At 34.2% G+C, this 27,596-nt stretch overlaps 1 protein-coding gene and 1 pseudogene across 5 annotated transcripts in view; both read left to right on the top strand.

Annotated features, from left to right (window-relative positions):
- Positions 1 to 27,596, top strand: part of FAM172A (family with sequence similarity 172 member A) — a 363,025-nt gene that overhangs the window by 249,294 nt on the left and 86,135 nt on the right. The window contains exon 11 of one of the 5 annotated variants that reach the window (XM_023523281.1): positions 16,477 to 16,676. The exons of the other annotated variants lie outside the window; for them this stretch is intronic. Within the exon in view, the coding sequence (XP_023379049.1) occupies positions 16,477 to 16,496 (20 nt within the window). The 3' untranslated portion in view covers positions 16,497 to 16,676. Of the gene's footprint in view, positions 1 to 16,476; positions 16,677 to 27,596 lie in introns of those variants that run through there. 5 annotated transcript variants of the gene reach the window in all.
- Positions 25,188 to 25,758, top strand: LOC111731192 (annotated as a pseudogene).

The following is a 27,596-nucleotide window of genomic DNA, read 5'->3' as shown; positions in this document are numbered from 1 at the left end:
TTTTAAGAAAAAAGTATAGGATTATAATATATATGTTGTTGGTGATTTTTTTTAAATTTGCTATATGTGTTATCCCCCCCTCAAAAAAAATGCAAGAAACATTTCTAAAAGAAGGCTATAGGAAATCTACACTTCCTAAAAATAATTTTTCTTCCTGTCTCTAAAATGGTAATTTCATATTATAAAGCAATATTTTAGAATAATAAATCTGGCCTTTTCATTTTTAGTCAGATTTGTAGTTTCTGTAAAAAAAAACAAAAACAAAAACAAAAGGCAATTCTCTAAATATGGGAGTATTGGGACATATCAGTTAGAAAGACATTGCTGAAAATTAGTTTGGGTTTTTTTTTAATCAGATGCCCATTAATGTTAAGGAGCTGTAGTGTAGCTCAGCGAGTGAAGACACCTGCCATATGTCTGTTTTTCTGCACAACATGGTAATTTACAATTACAATTAGTGTGTTTATATACCTCGGTGTGTCACCCATATTTAGAATAGAAGCCCAGATCATTTTCATTTTTCTGAATGTTTACTTTTCAGTTTTAAAAGCATTTGAAAATATCCAAGTCCTGGTTTTATCACAGTCAAATCCTCCCTATTTGTCGTATTTTAAGAAACCAAATGAATAAAAATGAGATCTGGATTTCTAAGTTTGAAGGCAGGGTCATTTTCTGTGATTACAACCCCAGCCACTTGAAAGATGAACTGTCATGAAGCGATTCTACCCCAATGCCCAGTAAAATCCTTAAAACAAGGTATTCAGATTATGGTGGTTCCACCAGTGAAGAGAAACATTACAAGAAGCTCTGGGAGAGCTGTATGGTTTACCTAAGGGACTGCCTCCAGAAAACAATTCAGCACATAGTTTGTTAGGCTCCTGCTCTGCCACCTCACTGTTTAACTAGGAGCCCTGTTGTGAAGCCTGCTAAAGGCAAAATTAGCTACTTTGGCATTGAACTTGGGCTTCTTAGGTTTTCTTCCCCCAGCTTCCAACAAAATGACGAAATATAAACCAGCTTCACTTATTGCTGTTGACTCTTCTACTGACTGCCTGCCAAAAACTGTAATTGGAAAAGGAAAAATTGAGGCCTTCCTGAGAATTCACTACATTTTAAATTCAATATTCCCTTCTAAAACTATACAACCCGTTGTGTCATTTCTTCTTCTCTAAAGGAATGAGTGTATTATTTAATAATTAGTCTTCTTTTTACTTACAGGATGTATGGTGTAGACCTTTTAGAACTCAGTGCAGTGGTCAGGGCCGTTTATAGGATGCATTCAGTTGACATGATAATGCTCCTGGAACAGCTGTAAAACTTTGAATATTATTTATTATCGGGCAAATCTTAACATGTACCTTTTTTATTGAAAAGAATTTGTTTCAATATACCACATATCAGTAAAAGCTACTACAGATTGGGTAAAAAGATTTATATGTATAGTACTCCTGTTATATAAGTATTGCCTCTCATAACAGCAATTGATAACAAATATTCTAAACCAGAGGGACCTACAGAGGAAGTATAGTCCTATAGCCAAGGCATAGTCTGGGAGACAGGTATTTCTGAGTTTATATCTGAGGTCAGTAACCTATATCTCTGTTACTTTGAATGAGTTACTTCTTTCAGCCTCAATTTTTCATCAGTAAAATATGTCTAGCAATCAACAGGGTGAGAGAGTTGATAAAAGGATTAAATTAGGTGATATAAAAAGAAACTCGTAGGACTTCTCTTTTTATACCATAGACACGCAAGAATTTTTCTCTCCATTGTGTTTCTACTGTACCATGTCTGTATTTTCTTTATAGCTCATAAATCACTCTTTTGCATCCCTAGGAACTTTCACATAATAGGTACTCAAGGACTGATAGCCAAAACTGAATAAGTAAAAGAACAGAAAAAGTAGAGATAGTAGTCTCAGTTGCTAGAAAATTTGCTATCTGATATTGGGAAATGACTTTTGGAATTATAATAATTGGAAGACAATTAAAAAGTTCATCTCCTTAGGTGTCAAATGACAACTAGATAATGGAACCATATGATAAGGTTTGGATTTTAAAGGATTTAAATAAAAGATTTTTTGAAAACCCATATAACATTATATAATTGAAAAGAATAATCTCTGAAGTTGTTTCTAGTCTATTATAATTATATGAGTCTCCATTAATAAGAACAAAACCATGCTCCACAGATTGCATATGGAGGCTATGAGAATACAGAGTATAGGAATGGAGGATACAGAGTAGAGTGATACTGGTCTTCATATTGTGACTCCCGTTTAATCTTTCCTTTCTCATCTCCTGCTGTGGTCTCAATTGTCTCTCTCTCAAAAGCAAGCCAATCCTGCCTTTATTTATACTTTTCTTCATTGAATGTCCACACACTCCAGCTTTTCTGTCCAAAGCCTGCCATATTAGTTTGCTAGAGCTGCCATAACAAAGTGCCACAGTTATGGGGTTTAAAGAACAGAAATTTATTGTCTCACAGTTCTGGAGACTCAAAGTCCAAGATCAAGGTATGGACAGTGTTGGTTCTTTCTGAGGGCTGTGAGGAAAGGATCTGTTCCAGGCCTCTCTCCTTGCTTTGTAGGTGGCCATCTTCTCTCTATTGTCTCTTTACATTGTCTTACTTCTATGTATGTGCCTGTGTCCAAATTTCCCACCTTTATAAGGACACCACTTACATTGCATTAGGGCCTACCTTACTGACCTCATTTTAACTTGATTACCTATGTAATGACCCTATCCACAAATAAGGTCACTCTCTGAGGAACTGGGGGTTAGGTCTCCAGTATATAAATTTGCGGTGGTGGGGACACAGTTCAACCCATACCACCTACCACACCTGATATAGAGAAAATACAGATATGTATTGGTGGGGTAGGGTGCGGAGGGGAGAGTAGGAAGACTGAAAGACTTGTTTGTTTTTTCCTACAGTGGAGTTAAATAGATATAGATATGATAAAAAGGAAAGAACGTTAGCCATAAAGTCAAACAGCCCCAGACCTGCATCCTGTCTCTAGGCCACTCACATAGATAACACTGGCACTCCAGGGTTCTCCCTCACGAAAAGCAACATTTCCTCCTCCTCAACTATGAGCTCAAAAATGACAGTGGCTACTTATTTCTATTTTAGGAGTCGAACAATTGAACTCTCATCAGTGAGATTGAGAGGCACGTTAGGAAGAAAATTTTAGCTGTTTTGATAAAGATGTGATTCCTATTCTCTCCAGAAAAATTGATATGCAAGCCTATTGAGAAAGCCCTGTCACTTTTTGCTAAACATTGTCAGCCACTAATTTCATCAAACTAATGTAATAGGACAATCAAGTGACATGACTTTAACTTATTATGATTGTGTTATATTTATGAAAAGCAAAGCTAAAACACCTAATAGCAAGTATTTAGGCACTGATTGTTTCAACAAATAGTTTTGAGAATGTTGCTAAACCTAAATAGACAATGAGTTTTCTCAGTATATGAAATACATATCATTCTTTCTCTAGTAATAAGTCATTAAATATATGCAAATATTAAAAATGATTACCTCATTCCAGACATGCTTTTATGACATCAGTCTGCTTGCTAAATATGTATTACCTTTGAGATTTAAAATAAAAAGAAGTAGGAATAGATTTACCATACAAGGATTTATTGTGTTCTTTTCTGTCCTGAAAAAGCAATCACAATAACACCATAGGTAGAAAAGAATGTTTTGCTGCTTCTGTGTCACATCATTAAAGTAGTTAATCTAAAGTCATAAATTTTTGCCTTCTGGGCCAAGAAATTTTAAGTAAAATACTAACAAAAATGTTCTGCTTTTAAATGAGAAGCAAAAGAATCTTTATCCTTTTCATTCGAGTTTCTAGAAATGGCACACTCCATAAAAAATTGTATCATTTTTATTTTTAAACTGAGTTTCTTGCATTAGTCAGTAAACAATTTATTTGGTGAACATTCTCTGTGCACATATATACACCATGTGAACATTTAGGAAACAGAAGGTGCTTGAATTTGTGAGATTTAAATATTTTCTCACAGTTGATCCAGTGATACTGCAGTTGAAATAAAACCACATATAAATGAAATACCATTTTCTACTAAAAAGCAAGTATAGATTTTCTATCATTGTTTTAATGAGGACAATAATGATTTCATTTATTCGGTGAAACATCTTATAAATCTTTAGCATGTTTACCTTCATATGCATTCCTTGACTCACCTGTAAAACTCCACTTGTCCTAATCATAAATATGCATATATATTTAATTATATTATCTGACTATGCATATTTTTATACATCTAATATTCTTGCAAGTATTATTATACTTTGAAAGTATAAATAGAGCAATGGTTTGGTTTCTTACTTATTCTTCAAAAACTTGTGTCCATATATACTGATTTCATGTTTTAAATACATTTTGCAAAATATGAGCCATGTAGATCAAAGGTAATACACCAGACCTGGCAAGCAACAGGATAATGCCCAGCACTGCAGCTTTTGACCATCTCCCAGACCTCCTTGCTGTAGCCTCAAACATCCTCCTCCTTTTCCTCTAGGTTCCATATTCTCACATTCTAATAAGCAGTAGCATTATACCTCCATACGTCCTCAGTGACTGAATACCTACTAAGTGGCAGTTAAGGGCTAGGCACTGATGGTTCAGAATTAGACAAGGAAAACATAGGTAAGATAGAAGAAAAAAGTAAGAAAACCAAGGATCAACTCACCAAGTAAGAAAACCAAGGATCAGCTCACCAAGTAAGAAAACCAAGGATCAACTCACCAAGTAAGAAAACCAAGGAGCAGCTCACCAAGTGGCCAGAGTTAGGGGAATGGGCAAAAGAACAATGCAGAGAAAGGGGCACGTAACTCAGTATGGGGCATCTGGGAACATTTTGAAGAGCAGAGACAACTTGAGCTACGACTTAAGGATAACAAGCAGTTGTTAAGTGGAGGTTGTGAGAAGAGAGGGAAGACCAGAAGTCAGGAACAGAAAAAAAAGTGAAAGGAGTTTTTGACTGAAAATCTAGGCTGTGTTTAGTTACTGCGATTGAGAGTTAAATGTAGTGGTTACATCCTGACAGCCTTAACAAAAAAGTTACATAAGTTCTCAGTACATGAACCTAATTACATGAATCTTACAGAATGCATTAGGAGAACTATTTTCTTAACATTAAATATAAAGATTAATATATCAATCTTAAGGAGATATTGAACAACACAATAATTTCTTTAATTATAGTACTTTTATAGATGTTGTTGTTGTCATTTAAGGCACAAAATCATTCTTCATGTGACCAGTTCTTGTATTGACTTATGACACATAACCTAAGTCTTAATACTAAGCTCTAAGGTTCTGAAGGCCTTTCTTCTGGGAACTAAAATAATTTAGTATTGACATAGAGCTTTCTGATGGTTTTCCTTGGCACTACTATTCAGCAAATCTAACGAAATTAATGGTTAGCAGATCCACTGGCCTATTCTTCTCAAGAGTCTGTTTCCTCGAGGCTTTTGATGAAAAGTTGTTAATCAATTCCTTTAAGTTTATTATGGTATCATAAGAAATACTAGGAAGGGTTTGGTATTGAAAAAACCGTCAGGCACCCAAGACAATGTCTTAAGTAATAGCCTTGTTGCCTTCATTTGCAAAAAAAAATGTCTGATTTGAAACCCAGTTGACTGTCATGGAACACTGTCATACTGTGTCTGCCCACAGCTCATGATGCAAGAGTGTGCTATCATGACAATAGAGATAGAATAGGTATCAGTATATTTATGTACCAAACAATGAACTTAAGATAAATAATTAATTCATCTGTTTTATCATCATATGAAATAAAAATGACTGATATAACATACTCCTGTATAGAGTCATTCTAAAAATCATAAAAAACCTTCATAAGAATTATTGAAAATTACATACCAAGGCATAAAGTACAACACGGTGCTTAATAATGCTCTTTCTTTGTAAAGTTGAAAACGTATAGATCTTTAGATATTATTTTCAGTGTTGCTTCCATCCATGAATATTGAAATGCTTTGGCGCATATAATAATCCTTAGAAAACTGTCCAAAATGAGACCTTAGTATCATTGTAGATTTTGAAGATTCAATTTTTTCCCAAATCATTGAAACTCACCAGTGCCAGAAGCCATCAATAAATGCAGAGTCTTGACACACATGCGTTGTCTTAAATTACAGAGTGACACCTTTAGCTTAAGTTATTTCAGCAGACATATTTTGTTTTGAAGACAAGTCAAAAATCTATTAGGATCTAGCATTGGTAGATCTATTTTTTATTAAAATATGTTACTTCTGAAAATCCCCAAATTATGTGCAATGAAACAGTTGTTAGGTAAATAATTTTGAGATCTGCTTATGGTAGCAGACTCATGTTCAGTGAATCCATTGAGCAATTGCCTTTTCAGACCCTTAGCACCAACAGAGAATAGGCAGAGGGTCCGTAGCCTAATAACTTAAGGTTTCTAAAAGTTAACTTTTGAGGGATTTGATAAGAATATTTGAAAGTAGAAGATAAGTAATTATTCTAAGAACACTGAGATATTTTTATTGGAGTTTTTTTATCATTCAACTTGTAGAATATAGCTCATATGAATCTTAATTCCAGGTGACAGTTATTTTCCAGTCAACTCTTAAAGTGGTTTATATGTTATAGTTTAATCAATATGAATATTCATTCTGGAAAAGCATTTATTGTCCAATGCCTTCTGCTTTCTTACTGGGAGAAATAGCTATACCCAGGCCTCAGTTGTTGGTGAGTGGGTTGTTTATCGGGCACTGTCTATGGCAGAATGATGACCTTAGGCTAGGCTAACTTTCCTCTATTTCCCAGGACATTTTTGAGCCACTTTTCCCCAATAGCAAACTCATGTGTTCTCAGCAAATGCAAACTACTTTTAAAATTATGTCTAGAAAAACAATCAAGAGAATAAATTCCTTCTCTCCTGCTACTCTCCTTCCTTCATTATTTTAAGAATTAGACAGGGATGGGGAGCACAGCATAGAGAATGCAATTAGCATTAATATGTTGGCTAGGTGGAGGGTCAGGGAGGGAGGGAGCAGTTGGGGGGATCGCTTTATGAACTATACAGATATCTAACCAATGTACTGTATACTTGAAACTAATTAAAATAAATAATTTCTTTAAAGGCAAAAAAAAAAAGAATTAGAAAATTGAATATGCATTACTTTGGATTCCCTGCCCTTTTTAGTTATCTATAGCACTTACATGGATAATCCAGAAACTTTTGCCCTTAAAAGCATATTAACATAATAAAATGCTGCCATTAAGATTGACTGTCTAGTTATTTTACAGTCAGTTATGTACACATGAATTTAAATAACAATCTCATGTTTTATAAAAGTTAAAAAAGAATATAACATACCTTTTTCAATTACGTGTTAGTACAGACTCTCTTCATTGTAAGTTACATAACCCCAATTCAAGCTGCATACCAAAAAAAAGTAATTTATTGATTCGTGTAAATAGAAAAACCCGAGAGTGGATCTGCTGGTACTACTAAATACTAGGGTTCAAACATTGTCATCTCCTTCTCTACTTTTCTTCATCTGTTGGCCTCATTCTTTCTTTCTCACAGGTAAGGCTTTCTTCACACAGACAGGAAGGGTAGCTACAAGCAGTTGCGGCATCCTCTATGCAGCATTATTCCAGAAATAAAGCCCTAGCATTGAAATAAGAATCTTAATGAAAATTCTGATTAGTCCTGCTTTGGTACTATGGTGATCCCTGAATTAATCACTAAAGCCAAAGAGATTGAATAGTAGGACTGGCTGTGATTGGCCAGCCTGGGCCAGCCATATCTATGAGGGGGTTGAGGCTGAAGCAGGACAGTGTAATTGCTAGCCAAACAAGGACTACGTATGTTGAAGAGGAGTGCTTCTCCAAAGAAGGGTTTTGGATATTGTCCACCATAATTGTTCTTGTATCGGTTTCTCCAGTTTCTTGGAAAATTGAATGTCTGTGCCCTAATCAGATGCTTATGTTATCTGATATATAGAGAAGAGAAAGTGTGAGATAACTGAATACAAGAAAATTCTACATTTTAAACACTTGAACTAGTCCATTACTAGACTGTTATTCGAGTTTGTGATTCTGAAGTAGATCTAAATGTTCACACAATGCCCTGGGCCATTTTTGCTGTGTTTACTCATTACTGTGTGAACCCAGAGTGAGGCCGCAATGTGGAGGGCCTACTTGCAGTAGTTTCATTCCAATCAATACCTTCGAGTGGGTTAGTGCCCACTCATTTACCCACCTATATCCTCAGATAGCTTAATAGCATCTGTAGTGTAGACCAATTTTAGCATTTGAACATACATAGACCTAGTCTGCAAGATCTTCATATTAATCCTATTTTATCTCTTGGTACAACCAAATTAACCTTTTCAGGAGAGAGCTGCCAATATTTTGGGGTTAGTTTCCCCATCATTTAATTTTTCTCTTGATCTTATTTTCATTCTGTATCTATCTTTTAACACTTAATACAGGACTGTAATAATATGTTTTATAGAAATTATTTGGGGTTAGCAGGGTCCTTACTTCAGGCAAAAGTGTCCCTCAACTCTCACAGATAAATATATTATGCTTTACTTTTTAAATTGCAGTGAAAAATTAAACCCTAGGACCTATTTTGTTATTTATAAATTATTTTTACATCTAATCAAAATAATATAAGTTCTTACAATCTGTTTTTGTTTTTTTCCCTAGTTCTGGTTTTCTATTTCTTATTTTCTTAATTATTTTATTGTGTGTGATCTTGTCATCTGCCTTAAATCCTTGGAGAAAAGAAGTTAAGGATGTTAATTAATCAATAAATTAGTCAAGCAAATTGAAATCACTAATGTATCAGCTGCTCTTCCTCCTATCCTCAGAGAAGATAGAAAATATATGGTCAGTGTTCTCTCAATGCTTTATATACAGTAAAATTATCACCCAGTGACAATATTTCAAAATTAAATTGCTCTCACAAAATCAACTTATTCATTAAATATATCGATAGATAAGTCAATTTATTATAAGATATAGTATTTTATTGATTACAAGATGCAGTTTTAACTAACTAAAGTTTTAATACATCTTACAGTCAACATGATAAGAAAACATTATGTCATTCCTTAATTGGCAATGGTTTTTCTTTCTAAGTGGTACAAGGAGTAAGGATGAATCTTAAAATTAATGATATTTTGGATTTAATGACACATAGTACTCCAATTATCTGTCTTCATTTTCCCAAAGAGTTTCATTTAAGTCAAAATTCTGTTGATCAACATCTTTTAAGAACATTAGGTTTGGTTTAAAGATTTCCTTTTATGAGACAAAGTTCCTTTTTGTAATGTTAATAGTCACTCCCTAACGTATCTACTTTATGAAGTCAAAATTTTGTTATTATATTTCTTAGCTCAGAGCACACTTAGATTAAGAACACCATTTAGCCATCATTTTCACAGTTTTTTTTTGTATGGACAAAAAACATTGGCGTCACTTAGATATTAGTAATTTATTTTTAAGATTTAGAAGTAATTTTCTGTATTTCATTCAAAGCGAAAACAATGTGATATCGATAACCTGCAACTCTTATATGTAAAACTATTTACATTAATCTCGATAATTCAGTTATGATTCTCTTGCCTTAAATCTCTTTGGTATGTTTCTATTCTGATTTAGTGCCTGGTTTAAAGATTAATGTTACAGAGTAATTTACTGCAGCTTCACAGATGGTATTTGAATCTTTGTTACATGGGTTTGGAATCTGCACAATTCCATATAATGTTAGGTTAACATCAATATAAATGTTGAACTTAAAACAGTTCTAAAAGATCGTGATAGAAATTTCATTATCCTTTTCTAAAAAACATAAATTCTGAGAGGATTTCATGGGCTAAGTATTTTTACTTCACTAGCATGGTTAAGGTATAACTAGCTCCTTACATATGAAATCACCAGCCCTTATATGTTAAAAATAAACATAAAAAATAAATTACCTTGTTTTAAACTATTCTAAAGTTCTAGTCACAGGAGAAGTTACTGTTCCTATTTTTACAGCTTCCTATATGAAATGCTTTATAGAATCCACAAACACACATTGCTTTTATTGTCTTTCCTTTGATGTCTATAAAAGACCCATTCAAAACTGGAGGTAAGTGCTCCTAATGTGTACAACAAAATTTGGCTGCAGTTATTTGAAGCTATTAGAGATAACCTTTCTCTATATGTCTTATGAAGGAAAAACTGGTACCAACAATACCAGTTAAGCTGTAATTAGTGTAACTAACAACTAAAATGAAAGAGCAGACTAGAGGTCATTCTTAAGAATTTAAAGGTATTAACAGGTTAAGGTTGTAGGGCATCCTATCCCCCAGCTTAATCTGTTGCCCTAGCTGGTGAGATTTGTTGAAGTCATCAGTGCCCTCTAACCCCGAGGTGTTGCTCTCTCATAATTTATTGGTCACATGCCAAGTTCCTCTTTCCTGTCTAGTGAGATGACTTTGGGAATGGCAAATTCATTTTAAAGTTCTTATTGCAAATGCCTGCAGATTTTCAACCCTTTAATGTTGATAAAGGATTACAGATTAATTTGCTTTAATGTTCTTGTCCTACCAGCCTTCGACTACATTGAAATTGTCATTTTGCTACATTACAGAATATGATTTATTGTGGCCATTTAACATCTGTTATAAGAGGAATGCTTAAAATCTAACTATTAAATCAGATGTCGTATAACTGATTCTAATACATACTGAATATTCCACCTTTTATGGGCCACTTCTTCAAATTTAATTGCCCACCAGTGGCTTTTGTTTATGTTTACAGTCAACTCTAATGCACTTAAAGGATAAGAATTTAATAGAGACGTAACATTTGTTTTCATGAGGTGTAGTTAACCCCTTTCTTCCCCTATCTGGCTTTGGATTCTTCCTCATCTCATTATGTGATACCAACACATAAACAAGAGGAATGCCATAGAACTTTAATCATTCTTTTCCTTTTCCCATTAAAGTCATGCTTATAAAATTGTTTCTGTAGTTTCTTTCTACCTAGAAAAGCTAGAAAGTTTTTTGTTTTGTTTTTTTAAGCAAGACATCACTATTAAGAAACAATCAAAAGGAAACTTTTCCCTTTCAACTTGTTATGTTATTACCTTGGTCTTGAACTATTGTTACTATCATACATTGTAGAATTTTTTTAACTATAGGTTATTTGTTATCCATGAAGCAAGCTGGGACAGGTTGCAGTAACTAAACAAAGTTTTAAGGTGGGAAGCACCAAATCATATGACCTCAAAGAAAAGAAGCTTTGAACTTCAGATTATCCTAAATTCCTGGACACATGGACATGTAACAACTTAAAGAGTACAGACTTTAAAATCATAGTTCGTATATAAGTACCATAAGAAATAATTAGGATTTGGTCTTCCCTTGAGTCCTTTATCTCAGTGTTTTATATGCATACTACTGATGATTCATAGGTGAACTGTTTTTTATTTTAGTAGTTATTTTATTCCAATATGTATTAGAAAAGGTATGAATAATACATTAAGCCCATTTAATGGAAGTTACTGCTTAGGACCAGGCAAATAGGAAAGTTAATTAATGTAAAGAAAATACTGGATATTTTAATAGTGTTGGTAGTTTTTACATATGGCAAAATGCAAAGATGTTACACAAATGACCAAAGTTAGGGAAACAATGCTCTGTCTAAACATGAAATTCCCATAATTTTTCTTCTAGCCAAGAAGTCATAAAATGCTCTTATTCCTTCACTTCTACACGCTGTCAGTTGGTCATCATTTATTTAATTTATGCACATGTATGTGTGTACTTGGAAGTTTTGTCTTTTGTTTCCAAACCAAGCCAGCTTCTCTGGGCGTAAGTCATGTACTAGTTGATGTCTAAAACTTCTTCCAGGCAGGGTTATCAATCCTCAGCTGGTAAGTTCCTCAAGATTGGGAACCACATGTATATATATAATCTTGATCTAAGTAATATTTAACATAGTGACAACCTCGAATTATTATTAATATGTTTTTCTTTATTAACCAGTTTTTAATAATAATTCTAAGAATGTTTTTGCATATCTCCGTGCTTGCCCCAAACTAACAAATAATTTTAATTATCGCATCAATGATTTAAAACTTTTTAAAAATAAAGAGCACACCAGTGCTGCTTAAAGTTCACACAGACACCAATCTTTTTTCATATTAGGATTTTCTGAGCAATGACACCATGGACAATATGGAAAGTCTTATTTTTTTTCCTCTTCCATACTATCTTACTATTAGCTAGAGAGTAAGACATCAAAGCTGACTGACTTCAAAGCCTGTAACACTTATGGTTTCCAGCTATTACTGTAACCAGCCGCTTTACCCTAATAGCAATTCATCTTACAGAGCTGCCTTGCTAGATTCCACCCCTTTGCTTCCTACTTTCCCCTTTTCCAAACCTGTCAAATTAAAAACTACCCTTTAAACTAACCTCAAAGCTAAACAACTCCAGACCGTTAGCATATTTGCTTAATTTCAAGGTTTTACCACTAAAAAATAGACCATATTAATATTAATTTGCTTGCTTACTTTTCCCAAAATTATGCCTTTTACCACAGGGCCTTAGGCTATGTTCACATTAAACATATAATGTTCTTCATTATGTTTATTTCAAAAGTATACTATACACATGTAGGTAAGATTGTATATATACCTACCGCTTTAATTAGGCATCACTAAATGAAAAATTAAAAGATGAGTCTGGTATTTGGCCCAGAATCAATGAAGTTAAAAGGAATAAAATCTAAAACATGGAATGTCCATCGTAACTTCCTGAAATGTAATTCTTGGAAGCACATGCTTTCTTTAATAAAAGAAAGTTTCATGGATATAGTTTTTCAGCTATATGAAAGTTAGTATAGTAAAGTTGGAGTTTCTTCTACACTCATAACCAAGTAGCTACCTTGTCACAAGCTACTAAAATATTATGTGATATTATGCAGGACCCAGTTTCTTGAAAACTGAAGAACTAGCATCACCTGAAGATTTTTAATTTTTCTTTTAATGGTCCAAGCAAAATTTTTAAATTATTTTCCTTGAATAATTTGATACAATTGACGATAGGTATTCAGGACCACAGGGCAGGGGATTGGAGAGGGGGAGCAGCTCTTGAAATCTAGTAGATAGCATACAGATAAAGTTATAGCACCAGAGGAACTCACAGAAGACTTAATGATTAGCTGTTCTCAACCCTGTACCATATATGACATTCTGAATACTTTATGATGAAGGCTTTGATTGTGGACTATAGAAATTAAATAGGCTCAATATAGTGATTTTATTATTTGAGAAATAGAATGGGCTGCATCATAAAGTAGTGAGCTTTCCATCTTTTGAAGCATTCAAGTAAAGGCCCAGTGACCACTTTTCAAGAATTTGATAGAAGAAATTCTTACATTTGGCAGGACTTAGGCTAAAGAATCTTTAATATCTATTTCGATTCGAGGGTTTTTATGTTTCTAAAATTAAGGGATATAAGGAAATAGAGTTGAAGATTAAGCGATGGCAATAGCATATGGCTATTGACTACCATTCAGTAATTAGATGGATTTTACAAAGAAAGACTCATATATGGGTATGTTGGATGGGTTTGAAAGTGAAAAAGCACAATGACCTGAATAGATGATGGTAACAACAAAATGATGCACGTCTTCCCCAGGACGGGAGATAAAGGAACGTACTCTAAAATGCTCAGAAAGCATAAAGAAAATAAGAAAGGAAGCTTTTTGAAATAGTGAGAACCCAAATGGATTTTCAGAGTGCTAGAAATAGAAACCAAAGAATTTTATATCTGCATTACTTAAAGGAAGGGAACAAAACAGGTATGAAAAGAGAAGTTAAATTTTTAGTTTGTTAGAGATAGACTTTTTGAAAGGTTCAGTTTGATTTAGGAAAGATACGTAAACAATTTCTACAAGGAAATAATGTAGCCACAGCAGCTTATGAGCAAGATAGCCTTTGCACATGTCTTTTAAAAGACAAATTAGAAAGGGAGAATCAGGGAAGAAAAAAACTTAAGAGTCACACTAATATAAGATGAAAAAGTGCATGGAAGCTTTCACAGTAGAAACAGAAAGAATATGTTATTAAAAGTTGTAGAAATGTTTTCTGTAGAAGATTTATTAATTGATAATTCTCAGTTGTGTTTCGAGAAGCATAATAATTACAGGGAATTTCAAAAGCACAGTGTGAGTACAGGATGTTGAGTCACTAACCAATACATGGCTTTGGTCCAGTTATTGAACTTCACTGGATTTCTCATCGTTTTAGATATTAAATAGTTACATAGATGATTTTCATGATCCTTTTCAGCTCTGAGATTCTCTTCTAGTGCCTGAAGTCAGACCGAATTAAATACACACTCCATGGCTTAAGAATTAAACAGACCAAATGTTTCAGCTTGCAACACCTGCTTTATTCTAGCCTATAGATAACAGCCATGGTAGAAAACTCAGGATAATTTTGTGAAGATTCCAACATTTTGAGGTATATAAAAATTAGGAAAAATTTCCAGTGAAGTGAAGGATAAGAAGTGAAGATACCAGTGAGGCTGGAGAAATGAAGTAGTGCTAGAAAAAGTGAAGGTGAACCCTTCCATTTGAGTTTAAAGAAATGATGGATGTCTAAAGAAGACATCCAAGACAGAAACAGCAGGGCTACCTCAAGAGCAGAGACCAGGCATTTACATCATAAATGAATCTATAGATTTGATTTATTGGCAATAAAGTGATAGAGAAATCTCATTAGTAGATGTTTTCCAATAAAGAGAAAAGCAGTACTACCAAAGAGACTTTAGAGAGATGATAAAAAGCTAGAAAATATAAAATCTATTAAGATTAAAAATGTGGAAAAATAATTTGAATTATCATTTAAACCTAAAATCAGTAACATGTTAAGGCAGTTTTTTGCAGCAATAAACCACTCGCCAGAAGGAAAATCTATAGACTCCTTTTTGTTGTTAAAATAATTAAGCATTTTCCAAAAATGTTAACTTTCTCATTTCCTGTGAGTAGATTACATACTAGTACCATACAACTAATGGGTTTATATGTAACTATTAATTGTGGTTTCATACTTTAAAGAGTCTACTTTAATACACAACTAAATTACTGTTTGTATATCTTGGCATGTTTTTCCCCAAACTATGATAGTCTGGGTTTCCTGAGTATTCATACAAAAAATTCTTATCATTATTTGAGCCATATTGTATCTTCTATTTTGAAATAAAAATATGAATTAAACTGAATTGATCATTTATAGTGACATTAATATTACTCAACACTTAAAATCATTATATTGTTATTTTCTGACTGGGGACTTTATGCCTATCCTCTTTTGAATGGTATATTAATCTACGAATGAAATTTGTCTTATAAATAACACATTAATAGTTAGAAATAAGTGTGATTCTCTGAGTGTGTTTTATATAGCAGTTTAAACCCTCAGCACTGATCACTGACATGCTCTCCCCAGCTAAGTGCCATTAATCCATTTACCACTGCTCATTGGAATGAATAAAAATTACCAAAGAATTTTCCATATGTTTAAGTGAATTCCCTGTACATGTAGATTGCTTAGCTTTCTTATTTTTCTATGTGTATGGCCCTTTTGAAGATTTCAAAAGCCAATTCTCTTTTTACTTAAATAAATAAAAAGCAACTGTGGCAACAGTTCTGAATCCTTTGGCTAAAGTCCAATGCACCGGTTGTCTTGCCACACTTAGTTCCACATGGCTGACTTGAGAAGGCAGAAGTGGCACCGCTCTGTGGTGACCTATTGGTCATGACCACTCCTACCTCATTCTTAACATTTTCATCCTAATCTACTTCCACACAGAATGTACTTCTGCAGCAGTAAAAGAAGATGTAAAAATCTAGAAGCAATTAACCAATGCAGTAGCTCAGGATCCACTGGGATTTTTTTTTTCTTAGTGTTATAGTTTAAAGCATTTGCTTAATAGATACTAACTCATCCTATGTTTCACATATGAAAGAGACATTTGAAAAGGTCTCCAAAACCTAAGTTAAATACTTATATCAAAGTATTACTATAAATACACAGTACATCTTTCTTTGGTCTAAAGAATATACTTTAGCCTTTATCAAGAAAAAAAATAGGCCTGTGAATGGCTGAGTGTACTGTGCACATTGAATCAGAATGTCAGAATCTTCTAAATAAATTGTTATTATGGAATAAGGCAGAACTTCAGCTCTGAATTTATGTAATTCATTCCATTGTAGATTTTTTTTCATTGAAGAATACATTTCTCTGCCATAAATTGAACTGAGTATGAACAGCAGAGTCATTTGAGGTTCATTGAAAATATAGGAGAACATCATGTTTCCTGTCCTTTTGTTAAACTTGGCATATTGATTTTTTTCTTTTTGCACAGCTTGCAGCACAGAAATGTGATATACAGCTATGGCAAGACAAGCTAACCACATGTGAATTTGTTAAGTACTGCTGGATTAGCAGAAATTGTCTGACTGTGCAAATAGCAAGATTTGACTTCTCCAGAACTCTTTATGACTTAATCAATTAAAATAACAAGTTTTGATTTTATTGCCCAGAATAAATCATTAGCAAAACTCATTTTCTCTTGACCACTCATTTGTAGGATGTTTATATTCATTTTGTCTCTGTATTTCAAGCAAAGTAATAACTATGTCAAATTTGAACCAAAAGTTCAAAGTCAAATATGGAAAGATAAACATGTAACAATTGTTACCTATTATTTTAATAACGATTCATAAATTTTGCTAAGAACGAGATTTAGATTTTTATTTAAATTTGCCATTGCTTTTTTTTTTAACATCTCTTTCATATTCATGCTTTTGTTCTTTTTATGCTCAAAGGTAGCGCGATTTGAATTTTACTGATATTTCTTACTTCTCTTTGGAAAGGGAGTCTCTGAAGTAGGGCTGGTTTGCTCTCCTCACCTTGTTAAACTTTCTTAAATGTGTCCATTACACAGTTCACTTTGCCTGACTTCAGAGAGTAGAGACAGAGAGAGGATGAGCTATAACTCAGTAGAATGGGTTACCCATGGTTTCTTAGAAATGCTAATACCTTATCTATCAGGTTTATAAAGTTCTCTGAGATCTTCTGGAAGCAGATAAACCATTGTGTGGCTTTCTGCAGAACAAAACTGACGGTCTATCTAAAGTTAGGATATGTCCATGATGTCATGTACATGTGATCATGTTGTCACCTGCCTTTTAAATTCTTTAAAAAAAAAAACAAACAACAACAAAAAAAACCCTCAATCTCTCCAAATGTAGATTTCTTTTTTAATAAGCAAGATGTTTTTCAAAAATTTCTCTACTTGTTCTCACTGTTTTAAACAGGTGGACGTCTTATGAGATTGCATGCCAAATTTATTAGAAATAAGTCTTTTTAAATTATCTGGTAAAAGCACAAAGCATGAGTTGTTTCTCTAATAAAAAAGGAGAAAAGGGTCAGAGCAAAGAAGAAAGTGCCACTGGTTTATGTTAGGTGACACTGTGCCCTGCTTGTCTAATTTGATTACACAGAGCTCCTGAAGCCTCAGGCAAAGCTGATTTTAGCTATAATCAGCTTCTTAACCTTTTGAGAACTAACGTAAACACTACCTAGCAGTGGTTAATTACGTTGCTCTGCTACACACTACAAAGTGCAAAGGTAAGTGTAGAACTACAGTAACACATGTTGTAACAAAATTTAACAAGATGACTTAAGGGGATTGCAACAGAATGCAGTTCTATATTTGTGATAAATTTTAAATGAATTCAAGAGACTTAAGGGTGCCTTTTAAAATTTTAGCTATAGGTTTTGCTTAAGTTTTATCCATAAGTGTTGAACATTCATGTACTACTTTTTCCTTTTTGCTGTCCTCACATTTGTACTTTTCTCTGAAATTCTCTTTTGATTATGCATATATTTTAGAAATACAAGTCTATTCATATACTTTCATTCTTTCATTTTCAGAGTAAACAGAAGTGATTCCAGTATTCATATAAGTATAGTAAAAATCTGCTTGGTTCATTTTTATAGATAGTAAAAATTCATTAGGGAAAGAATGGAATTTCTTTATATTTAGATAGAATATTGTAGTTATACAGGCAAGTATCTAATTTTTTTAATTTAAAACGAGCTCTTTATACAGGAATCTGATGTGTCATATGAGAAATTAATATGTAAGGTGATTTTACTCTCTGTAGTTGATGTAACTCTGGTATGGTGATGTGATTAATGGGGTAGAGAATCATAAAGATTGGCTTATGTACTTATCAAGGCTATCTTCTCAAAGTCATATTTGCTGGGTAAACTCCAATATGAATATTCTCCTGAGTAAGATTTACGGGTGACCAGGAGAATATATGTAGACGTAAGCCTTATGCCATATTGGTAGGCCTCTGTACCCACAATTTTACCTGACATTTCATGCCCCTAAAAAAGTCAGAAGGGTAGAATCTTACGCTCTTCAGTGACACACATTAGAAACATTGTGTGCAATTAACTTAAAATGGAGGGAGAGAGGAAGAGGAAGGTTCAAAATAAAGATTAACTATATATATGTATATATGCTATAAGCTTATATTTTACAGTATAGTTTATATTATCATTACAGTGAGCTTAAAAATTACATGTAAGGAAGTCGATTTGACAAGGCAGATGTCATAAGGCCTTTCACAGTTTCTGAGGCATTGGGGAGCATTTATTGTGTAACATGGCCAACTCCTCTGGCCAAACTTGGCCACGTGGTAAATAAAGACCAACTCATTATGAAATAAGTTAAATTTGTCAACATAAATGCCAACTATTAGGAGTTCAAGTGAGTTTTGTAGCCACATATAATAATGTGGGATAAATGAAGCCAGATGGCGGATAACTGGACATTTTTGGCCCCTTGCAGAAATGTTTTAACTGAATTATATTGTTTTGTAATCAGCTTATTAAAACAAACAATTATATTTAACCCCCCTGTACTGCTGTTGTAGGTATCATTTAGACAAAGTGCTTTTTATTGATGACACATATTACAAAAATGTACTTGTTCAATATCCTGGTGTGGATAGACAGGACTGCTCAAGGCTAGAGGCTGCAGGCAGAGCAGTTCCAGCTGCCTCTGGTTCCCCCAACTGCCCTGAGGACTTCTTAATCCGTTCCCCTTTTTCTTCACCCCCCCCCAACCCACCTCCCATCTGGTAACCCTCAACATGTTCTTTTTATCTATGAGTTTGTTTCTGTTTTGTTTGTTTGTTTTGTTCTTTTGATTCCACATATACATGAAATCACATGGCATTAGTCTTTATCTGACGTATTCCACTCAGCATACTACCCTCTAGGTCCATCATGAAACATATTTTCCCTCTCTTTTCTTTTAGTCTGTGTGTGCCTTTTAATCTGAAGTGAGTCTTGTAGGCAGCATATGTAAGGGTTTTATTTTCTTTTCCATTCAACCACCCTTTCTTTTGATTGAAGCATTTAATTCTTGGTCATTTGAAGTACTTGTTGATATGTAGTTATTACCATAATTTTGATACATATTTTTTTTTTCCTCTTAAAGAAGCCCCTCCAGCATTTCCTGTAATACCAGCTTGGTGGTAATGAACTCCTTTAGCTTTTTTTTTTGTCTGGGAAGCTCTTTATCTGTCTTTTAATTCTAAATGATCACTTTGCTGGGTAGAGTAATCATGGGTGTAGGTCTTTGGTTTTCACCAGTTTGAATATTTTGTGCACGTCCCCTCTGTCCTGCAAAGTTTCTTTTGGGAAATCAGCTGCCAGTCTTATGGGCTCTCCCTTGTAGGTAACTGTTTTTCTCTTGCTGCTTTTAAGATTCTCTCTTTGTATTTAATCTTTACTGTATTAATTATGATGTGTCTTGGTGTGGGCCTCTTTGAGATCATCTTATTTGGTACTCTGTTAGGGAAGTTTTCTGTCATTATTTCTTCAAATAGATTTTCAATTCCTTGCTCGCTCTCTCTTCTCCTGGTATCCGTATGATGCGAATGTTGTTATGCCTGATGTTACAGAGATTCCTTAAACTGTCTTCATTTTTTGGATTCTTTTTGTTGCTGTTGTTGTTGCTGCTGTTCTGAGTGGGTGTCCTCCACTACTCCATCCTTTATATCGCTGATTAGATCCTCTGTTTCATCATCCATTCTGTTGATTCCCTCTAATATACTCTTCATCTAAGATATTATATTCTTCATTTCTGACCGGTCCCCTTTTTTCTATCTCCATTTTAATGTTTTCCATCTCTTTGTTTAAGTTCTCACTGAAGTCATCTACTCTCCCCCTAAGTTCCTTGAACATCCTTGTAACCAATGTTTTGAACTCTACATCTGATAGATTGCCTGTCTCTATTTTGTTGAGTTCTTTTTCTAGAGCTTTGTTCTGTTCTTTCATATAGAACATGCTGCTTTGTCTCTCCTTTTAGCCTGCCTCCCTGTATCTGTTTCTGTGTATTAGGTAGGGTTCCTAAGTCTTCCAGTCTTAGTAGAGTGGCTTTATGTAGTAGATGTCTTATGGGGCTCAGGAGGGGTCCAGCTGCAGGCCAAGTTCAGCCACAGGCTGTGCACCTCCAGTGCCACCTGGTAAGAATCACCAAGCATTCCACATGTGACTGCCACCCATGCTGGGCTTATAGGTGCCTCAGGAGGCCAAGCCAGAAATTGAGGCCTGCTGCCACTAGGGGCTTAGGACTGTTCAGCGAGAGGTACAGGGCACACCAAGGCCAGATGCTGCTTCTTTGGTTTTGTGAGCCTTTGAGAGATTTTAGGAAAGTCTACAGCAGGAGCCGAGATAGGCCATTTGTATGGAATAAACCACTGGGAGCTGCTTGGGTGGGCCCGCAAGCTGGGAGAGGCAGAGTCCTAGGGAATCCCCTGGGCGGAGTGACTTCTATTATCCAGGTTGATGGCAACTCAGATATGTCAGCCCCTGCTTCTGCAGGCTGGGATAGGAGAGGGCTCAACAAAGGAACAATGGATACTGCCAGCACTTCTGTCTGGGAGAAAGCCATCCTTCCAGTTCTCACCCTGAAGCCTGACAACTCAAGTGTCTCCTCGTATGTATCTCCTTGTGTGTCCCTGGCACTCCTTGAGCAGCTGCCCCAGCACGGGAGCTCAGAGCGAGTGAATTTCACAGCCAGAGTTTGTGGGGCCTTCTCATCCGAGCACTGGAACCCTGTCCTGGGAAGCCCACTGTGGGGCCAGGACCCTTCACTCCTCTGCAGCCAGTACAGCCCTCCCAATCTTTGATCACCACATGAGGTTGTGGAACTGGTCTATTTCATGTCTCCTTCCTTTCTACCCTTTTGAAGTGACCTGTTATTTTTGTTCAGGCAAACCTCAGGCGATTCCACGTGCTGATTGCTCTGTGGTTTTGTTATAATTTTGGTATGGTCGTTAGAGGAGGCATTCATAGCCTCTACCTTCACCGTCCTGACGTCTTATGAGTTCAAAATTTGATGAAATTCAATTTATCATTCTTTTTCTTTAATGAGTCATGTTTCTGGTATCAGATTTAAGAAATCTTTGCCAAATCCAAGGTCACAAAGATTATCTCCTGTTTTATTATAGAAGTTTAATGATTTTACATCTTACATTTAAGTATGATACGTTTTGAGTGAATTTTTGTATATGGTGTGTAGTGAGGATCTAAGTTCATTTTTTGGCATATGGATATCTAGTTTTCCCAGCACTATTTGTTGTAAAAACTGTCCTTTTCCCACTAAATTGCCTTGGACCATTCTAAAAAAATAAACTGACCATATGTAATGTAAGGGTTTACTAACAGGCTTTATATTCAGTTCCATTGATTTACCTCTCTGTTTCTACACCAGTACCATGCTGTTTTGAATGCGATAGCTTTATAGTAAACTTTGAAATTAGGTAGCATAAGTTCTACTTTTTCCTTATTTAGATCATATTTAATTTTAGTTTTCTTGCTCTTCTTTTTTGTTAAATATATTCCTAAGTGCTTGTTCTTTTTGATATTATCATGAATGGCATTCTTTTCTTAATTTCATGTTTAAATTGTTTATCGCTGGTATGAAGAATTAAAATTAATTTTTGCATATTGATTTCATATTCTGTGGGCTTGCTAAAACTTGTTTACGAGTTCTAGATTTTTTTTTGTAAGATTATTATGATTCCTATATACAGGACCACGTCATTTATGAATAAAAACAGTTTACTGTCTTTCTGGTATGCATGCCATTAATTTCTTTTCTTACCTTAATGTACTGTCTATAACCTGTACAGTGTTGAGTAGGAGTGTTGAGAACAACTCTTGATTCTGAATTTTTCCCTTAAGGGTTGTTGTTGCTGATATTTTTTCTGTTTGTTCGTTTGTTTTGGTATTGGTTTTGGTTTTGGTTTGGTTTGGTTTGGTTTTAAGAGACTTACCTGGACCTAATCTACAGAATCTGTCCCTCGCTTCAGAATGCGCATGCTGATATCTCTGTGCATTTTTTTTTATTCCTATTTTTATTTTATTTTAGGCTGGCTTCCTAGAAGTCACCCATTTGCCTGTGTAGTTTAATGGTCAAGAGTTTTTGTTCAGTTGTCCCAAGCAAGTAAGGCTCATTCACAGCCATTCCCACCCTGGAAGCAGTGCTGTGCCTAGCAGGCTGCCCGCCACAGACTGCCTCTGTTCCTGCCTATAGTTTAGCAGTTTTTCATTAATAAATACTTCTTATTGAGGTAGTTGCCTTTGGTTGATTTCTAGAATGCTAACATGGTAATACTTGACAGTTTTGTTGACTTTTATAGTTGTATTTGGGGAGAAGATTTGTCAACCTCTTCACTTGTAGTCCCTAGAAGTCCTGCCTGGGTTCCTTTTTGTAAGCCATAAACCTTTTGGAATAAGATGAAACATTAAGTAAATACATACATACATATAAAAATAGGAAAATAAATTACATATGAAGCAACAATAATGTTTAACTCTTACAACAGATTTTCCCGATGTGCTTTGGAATACAAATTATCTTGGTCTTGCAATAGATAGTTTTACTTTATCATAAAATCCAAAAATCCAGATCACCATTGATTTCTTGTCATTGAAATGTAATATAAATGGAGGGAAAAGGTATGTATCTGACTATATAAATAGTATATATATATATATATACTATTCATTAGAATCAAAATGCTACCCTGGCATCCTTTTTGTTTCATTTCATTTTGTTTTCTCCCAAAAGTTAGATCCCAAAACTTGTACAACTTCGGACTGTAGGAATTCTTTAGAAAATGTGCAGTGATAAAACTGCCAGATTGAAGGTTTCTTAAGTGCTACTGTCCAAAATCACTAGGCATACTTGAAACTAGTAATTCTTGTCAGAATATACACTCTCAGTGTGTGACTTTTATCTGCAGGTGGCAGAGCATATGTTTTAGCACGAAAAACTGTAAGGTGGCAGAGGGAGGATATTTAATGTGTTGTAACCTATTTTTATTTTTAATTTTTTTTCCTATAGCCGCTTAGTTCCGGTCAAAATCAGGCTAACTAAAATATTTTCACATCTTAGGAGCTATATTTAAATTAGGGGAAAAAAATGGTTCCAAATATACTTGTGTCATTCATTTTTATTTAACACATAAGTCAAGGTTATTAGACCAACATTATAAAAGAAAAATACAGTGGTGTCTTATGTAACTGAAATCTAGGGAGTGAGTTCTTCTCTTCAAATGGATTTTCTGTTTAAATTATCATTAACTCTTTAAATACTGCAGTGACCTTTGTTTTTATTCTTATTATAGCAATCCATTTTCCTAGGTATGGCTAGCAATTAGGTATAGCTGGCAAATATCACTTAGTTTTTTCTGACTGATGTATCTCTTACTACATGATTCAAAGTTATCATTTTGTGTCTTAATCATAATTAAGGGTTTAGCTAAAAGGAATTACACATTTAAACAGCAACTGATGGGTAACATGTAAGAGCACAAGCCCACTGTTGTCAGATTTTCCAGTTTTCCCATAGAAACCAGAAATCTATAGTCATTTGAAATCTAATTTTTGTGTTGTAACTTACTTAAGTTTTCAAAACTATTATATAAGTCAAATAAAACACTACTATCCAGATCAGGCCCACGGGTAACCAGTTTGTGACTTCAGGTAGGAAAGAAAAGTCAGAGCCTGTTCTGACAACAGCTTGTGCATGATCTCCTGTCACGTATCTCTTGCTCATAAAAGAATCTATTACATACGCCACAGATGGTGGTCTTCACTGTTTTTCTGTAGAATTCTGAGGTAGTGTGTTTTAGTGGAAAACGCACTGAACTAGCCATACAAAAACCTTGCTTATGTGGCAAGTAATATTTCTTAAGCCCAACCTATATCAGCCCCTTGTCTAAGCATGTTAGATGTGTTAACTCATTAATTCTAGTTTCCATTTTGCTTTTTAAAAGTGTTATAATGTTAGGTCAATCATTTAACTTCTATAGTTGTTTCCTCACTTAAAAAATTATAGGATTAGAACATACAGGATTGATCTAGATAATCAGTAAGAACTTTTTCAGGATGAAAATTCTTTCATCTAAAAAATATTGAGATTAGATCCATTGAAACAAAAAATAATTGTCAACCAGCTTATAGTGTTAATTTGCATTGGTTTATAGCACATTATCACATATAACACAATAGAAGTAAATGTACATATTCTTCAATTCATTTAAATTCCTGCAACAAGTATCATGCTATGAAGATTTCAGTTAGGTTGAGAAAAAATTTTGGTATACACTAACCGTAGTGTTTAAAAGGTCTGGGCTTTATCCTAGAGGAGCTTATGATCTCATTGAGGCAAGACAGACTACAACTAAAACTTAAACTACAGCATGAAATAGATTCCCAGATGAGAGTTACACACAGCAAGGCTTTAGCTATTCCAAGGCTATCAGAATGAAAGTATGAATATGAGTGGTGTTCTTATGAAAGATGAGACTTGGAAAAAGGGAGATATCTGAGTTGAAAGGTGCAAAGGATCCTCCAAGATGGAAAAATATCTCAAAGTCAAAAATAAGAATATTATCATCACCAGGAAAGCATGTTGTCTTCTTAGTGCTTATAGTACTGTGGAAATTTTTACAAAAAAGTCAAGATAATTATTTTAATGCAATTTCTAACATCGACTGTTATGAAGGTGGATAATAAAGTATATATCCCAATGCTACTCTTGTGGCTTTGACAGAAAACACAAATACTTAAGGTGCAGTTGTTAACTTATTTTGTTTGCAGCTAACTGTCAGATATTTCAGGAAAAAATGGTACATTTAAAGAGATGAAGTAAATGTGAAAAAATGTTAACAATTATTGAACCCAGGGGAAAGATATGTGGGCATCCCAGAAGTAGCTTTCTAAGGTAGCATGCAGGGTTAGTGTGGTCCTTGTCAGCCTCCACCATGAAGTACCTTGGCCAGGGCCAAAAAGTGCAGAAGGTGATGGTGCAGCCCATCAACCTCGTTTTCAAATACTTGCAAAATAAATCTTGGATTCAGATGTGGCTTTATGAGCAAGTAAATATGCAGGTAGAGTGCTGTATCATTGGTTTTGATGAGTATATGAACCTCATCTTAGATAATGCCAAAGAGATTCATTCTAAAACAAAGTCAAGAAAACAGCTGGTCAAATCATGCTAAAAGGAGATAATATCACTCTGCTCCAAAGGGTCTCCAACTACGAATGACTAATGAAATGGAAAATTGTTGAGAAAGCAATACAGTCTGTATCCTTTGTTGGGAGTATAGTTCTTAAACATTTATTCATATTACTTTGGTTACCCTTTGTTATTACCAGATGAAAGGTAATGCTGTGGGATTATTTTTATATTAAATAAACAGTATATGGGCAATCCTTGTAAGGTTACAACTCTTATAGGTTTAAATATTTTTATAATAAAAGTTGGGGAAAAGATTAAAGAAAAAGTTCTCCAGATAACTTAAAAGATCAAAGAATAAGTCTAGAAAATACTTAGAGTGAAAAAACAAAAACTTTTTTGGTATGGTTAGATTACTAAGCAGGGAAATATATGCCCTTAAATGCTTATATTAAAAAAGCACAAATGCCAAAAATTAATAAATTTTTTAAATTAAGAAAAATTTAGTATAAAATTAAAATATTAAAAATCAAATTTAATATAGTGCTTATGGAATAAATATGTAAAGTAATTAGGTGCTTTATGAGTATTGGTAAACTTACTTCATTGCAAAGTTCCCAAATCTTAACAAGTAGATCTTACACTGTATCCTGCAGGCAGAATAAAACTGGCTGCTTTTGCAAATCAGGAAGGGTAAATAAAAATCAGCAAGCCCTTTATTTATTTATTTTTTGACAATATAAATTTCTGCATTTTGGTAAGATTTTGTTCACTTGTCTAAAGCAAAGCAGAGTTGCTCAGCTTCTCGTGAATTTTGGGCACAGTAAATTTATTCCCTCATTTTTCCTTGTCTTGTTTTGCCAGAATTATAAATATATACCTATGATAATATGCTTAAGCATCCAGATGATTGAATAATTTCCCACTTCAGTGAGGCAAGCCTAATCAAACAAACATAGAAATTTTATGAGTTTTAAGAAGAGCACCTATGGTACTCTTCGATTTTTCATTTCAGCAAGAATTTATTTCACTATTATCTTTCTTCACCAGAATTATAATAAATAAAATAAAAAAGACTTCTGGTCATATTTTTTAAATTGAAATAAAATTTATGTAACATAAAATTCATCATCATAACCATTTAAATTTTACAATTCAGTGACTTCTAGTATGTTCACAATTTTGTGTGTCCATTAAGTAGGCAACCACTAATCTGTTTTTTTTGTCTCTATGGATTTCCCTATTCTAGACATTTCTATAAATTGAATCATATAATACATGTATCTGACTTCTTTGACTTAACTAATGTTTTCTAGGTTCACCCATGTCGTAGCATGTATCAGCTCTTTCATTTTTATTGCCAAATGATATTCTATTGTATGAACGAACCATGTTTTATTTATCCATTCATTAATTGATGGACGTTTGAGCTCTTGCCATTTTTTTACTAATATGAATAATGCTGCTGTGAACATTCATGTGCAAGTTTTTGTTCGAACACCTGTTTTCAGTTCTCTTGGTTATATACCTAGAAGTGGAATTGCTGGGTAATTTTATGTTTAAATTTTTGAGGAATCACCAAACTGTTTTTCCTAGCCGTATTTTTTTTCCTTTACTGTTTTGATTAAGTTTATTGGGGTAACATTGGTAAATACAATTATATAATTTTCAAGTGTACATTATCATTTGACATCTGTATATTCTATTGTGTGTTTACCACCCAAAGTCCAGTTTCCTTCAGCTTCCATATATTTGATCCCCTTTACCCACTTCACCCTCCCCCTACCCCCTATATTTGACCCTCTGTACCTCATCTACCTCTCCCCTCCTCCCCCACCCCACTAGTAACCACTAGTCCATAGTCCATGTCCATGAGTCTCTGTTTGTTTGTCCTGCTCATTTGTTGCTTTTAGGTTTATATCCCACAT

Source organism: Pteropus vampyrus, unplaced genomic scaffold, assembly GCF_000151845.1.
Source record: "Pteropus vampyrus isolate Shadow unplaced genomic scaffold, Pvam_2.0 Scaffold11, whole genome shotgun sequence".
NCBI lineage: Eukaryota > Metazoa > Chordata > Mammalia > Chiroptera > Pteropodidae > Pteropus > Pteropus vampyrus.
This window is presented reverse-complemented; position numbering and strand designations above follow the sequence as displayed.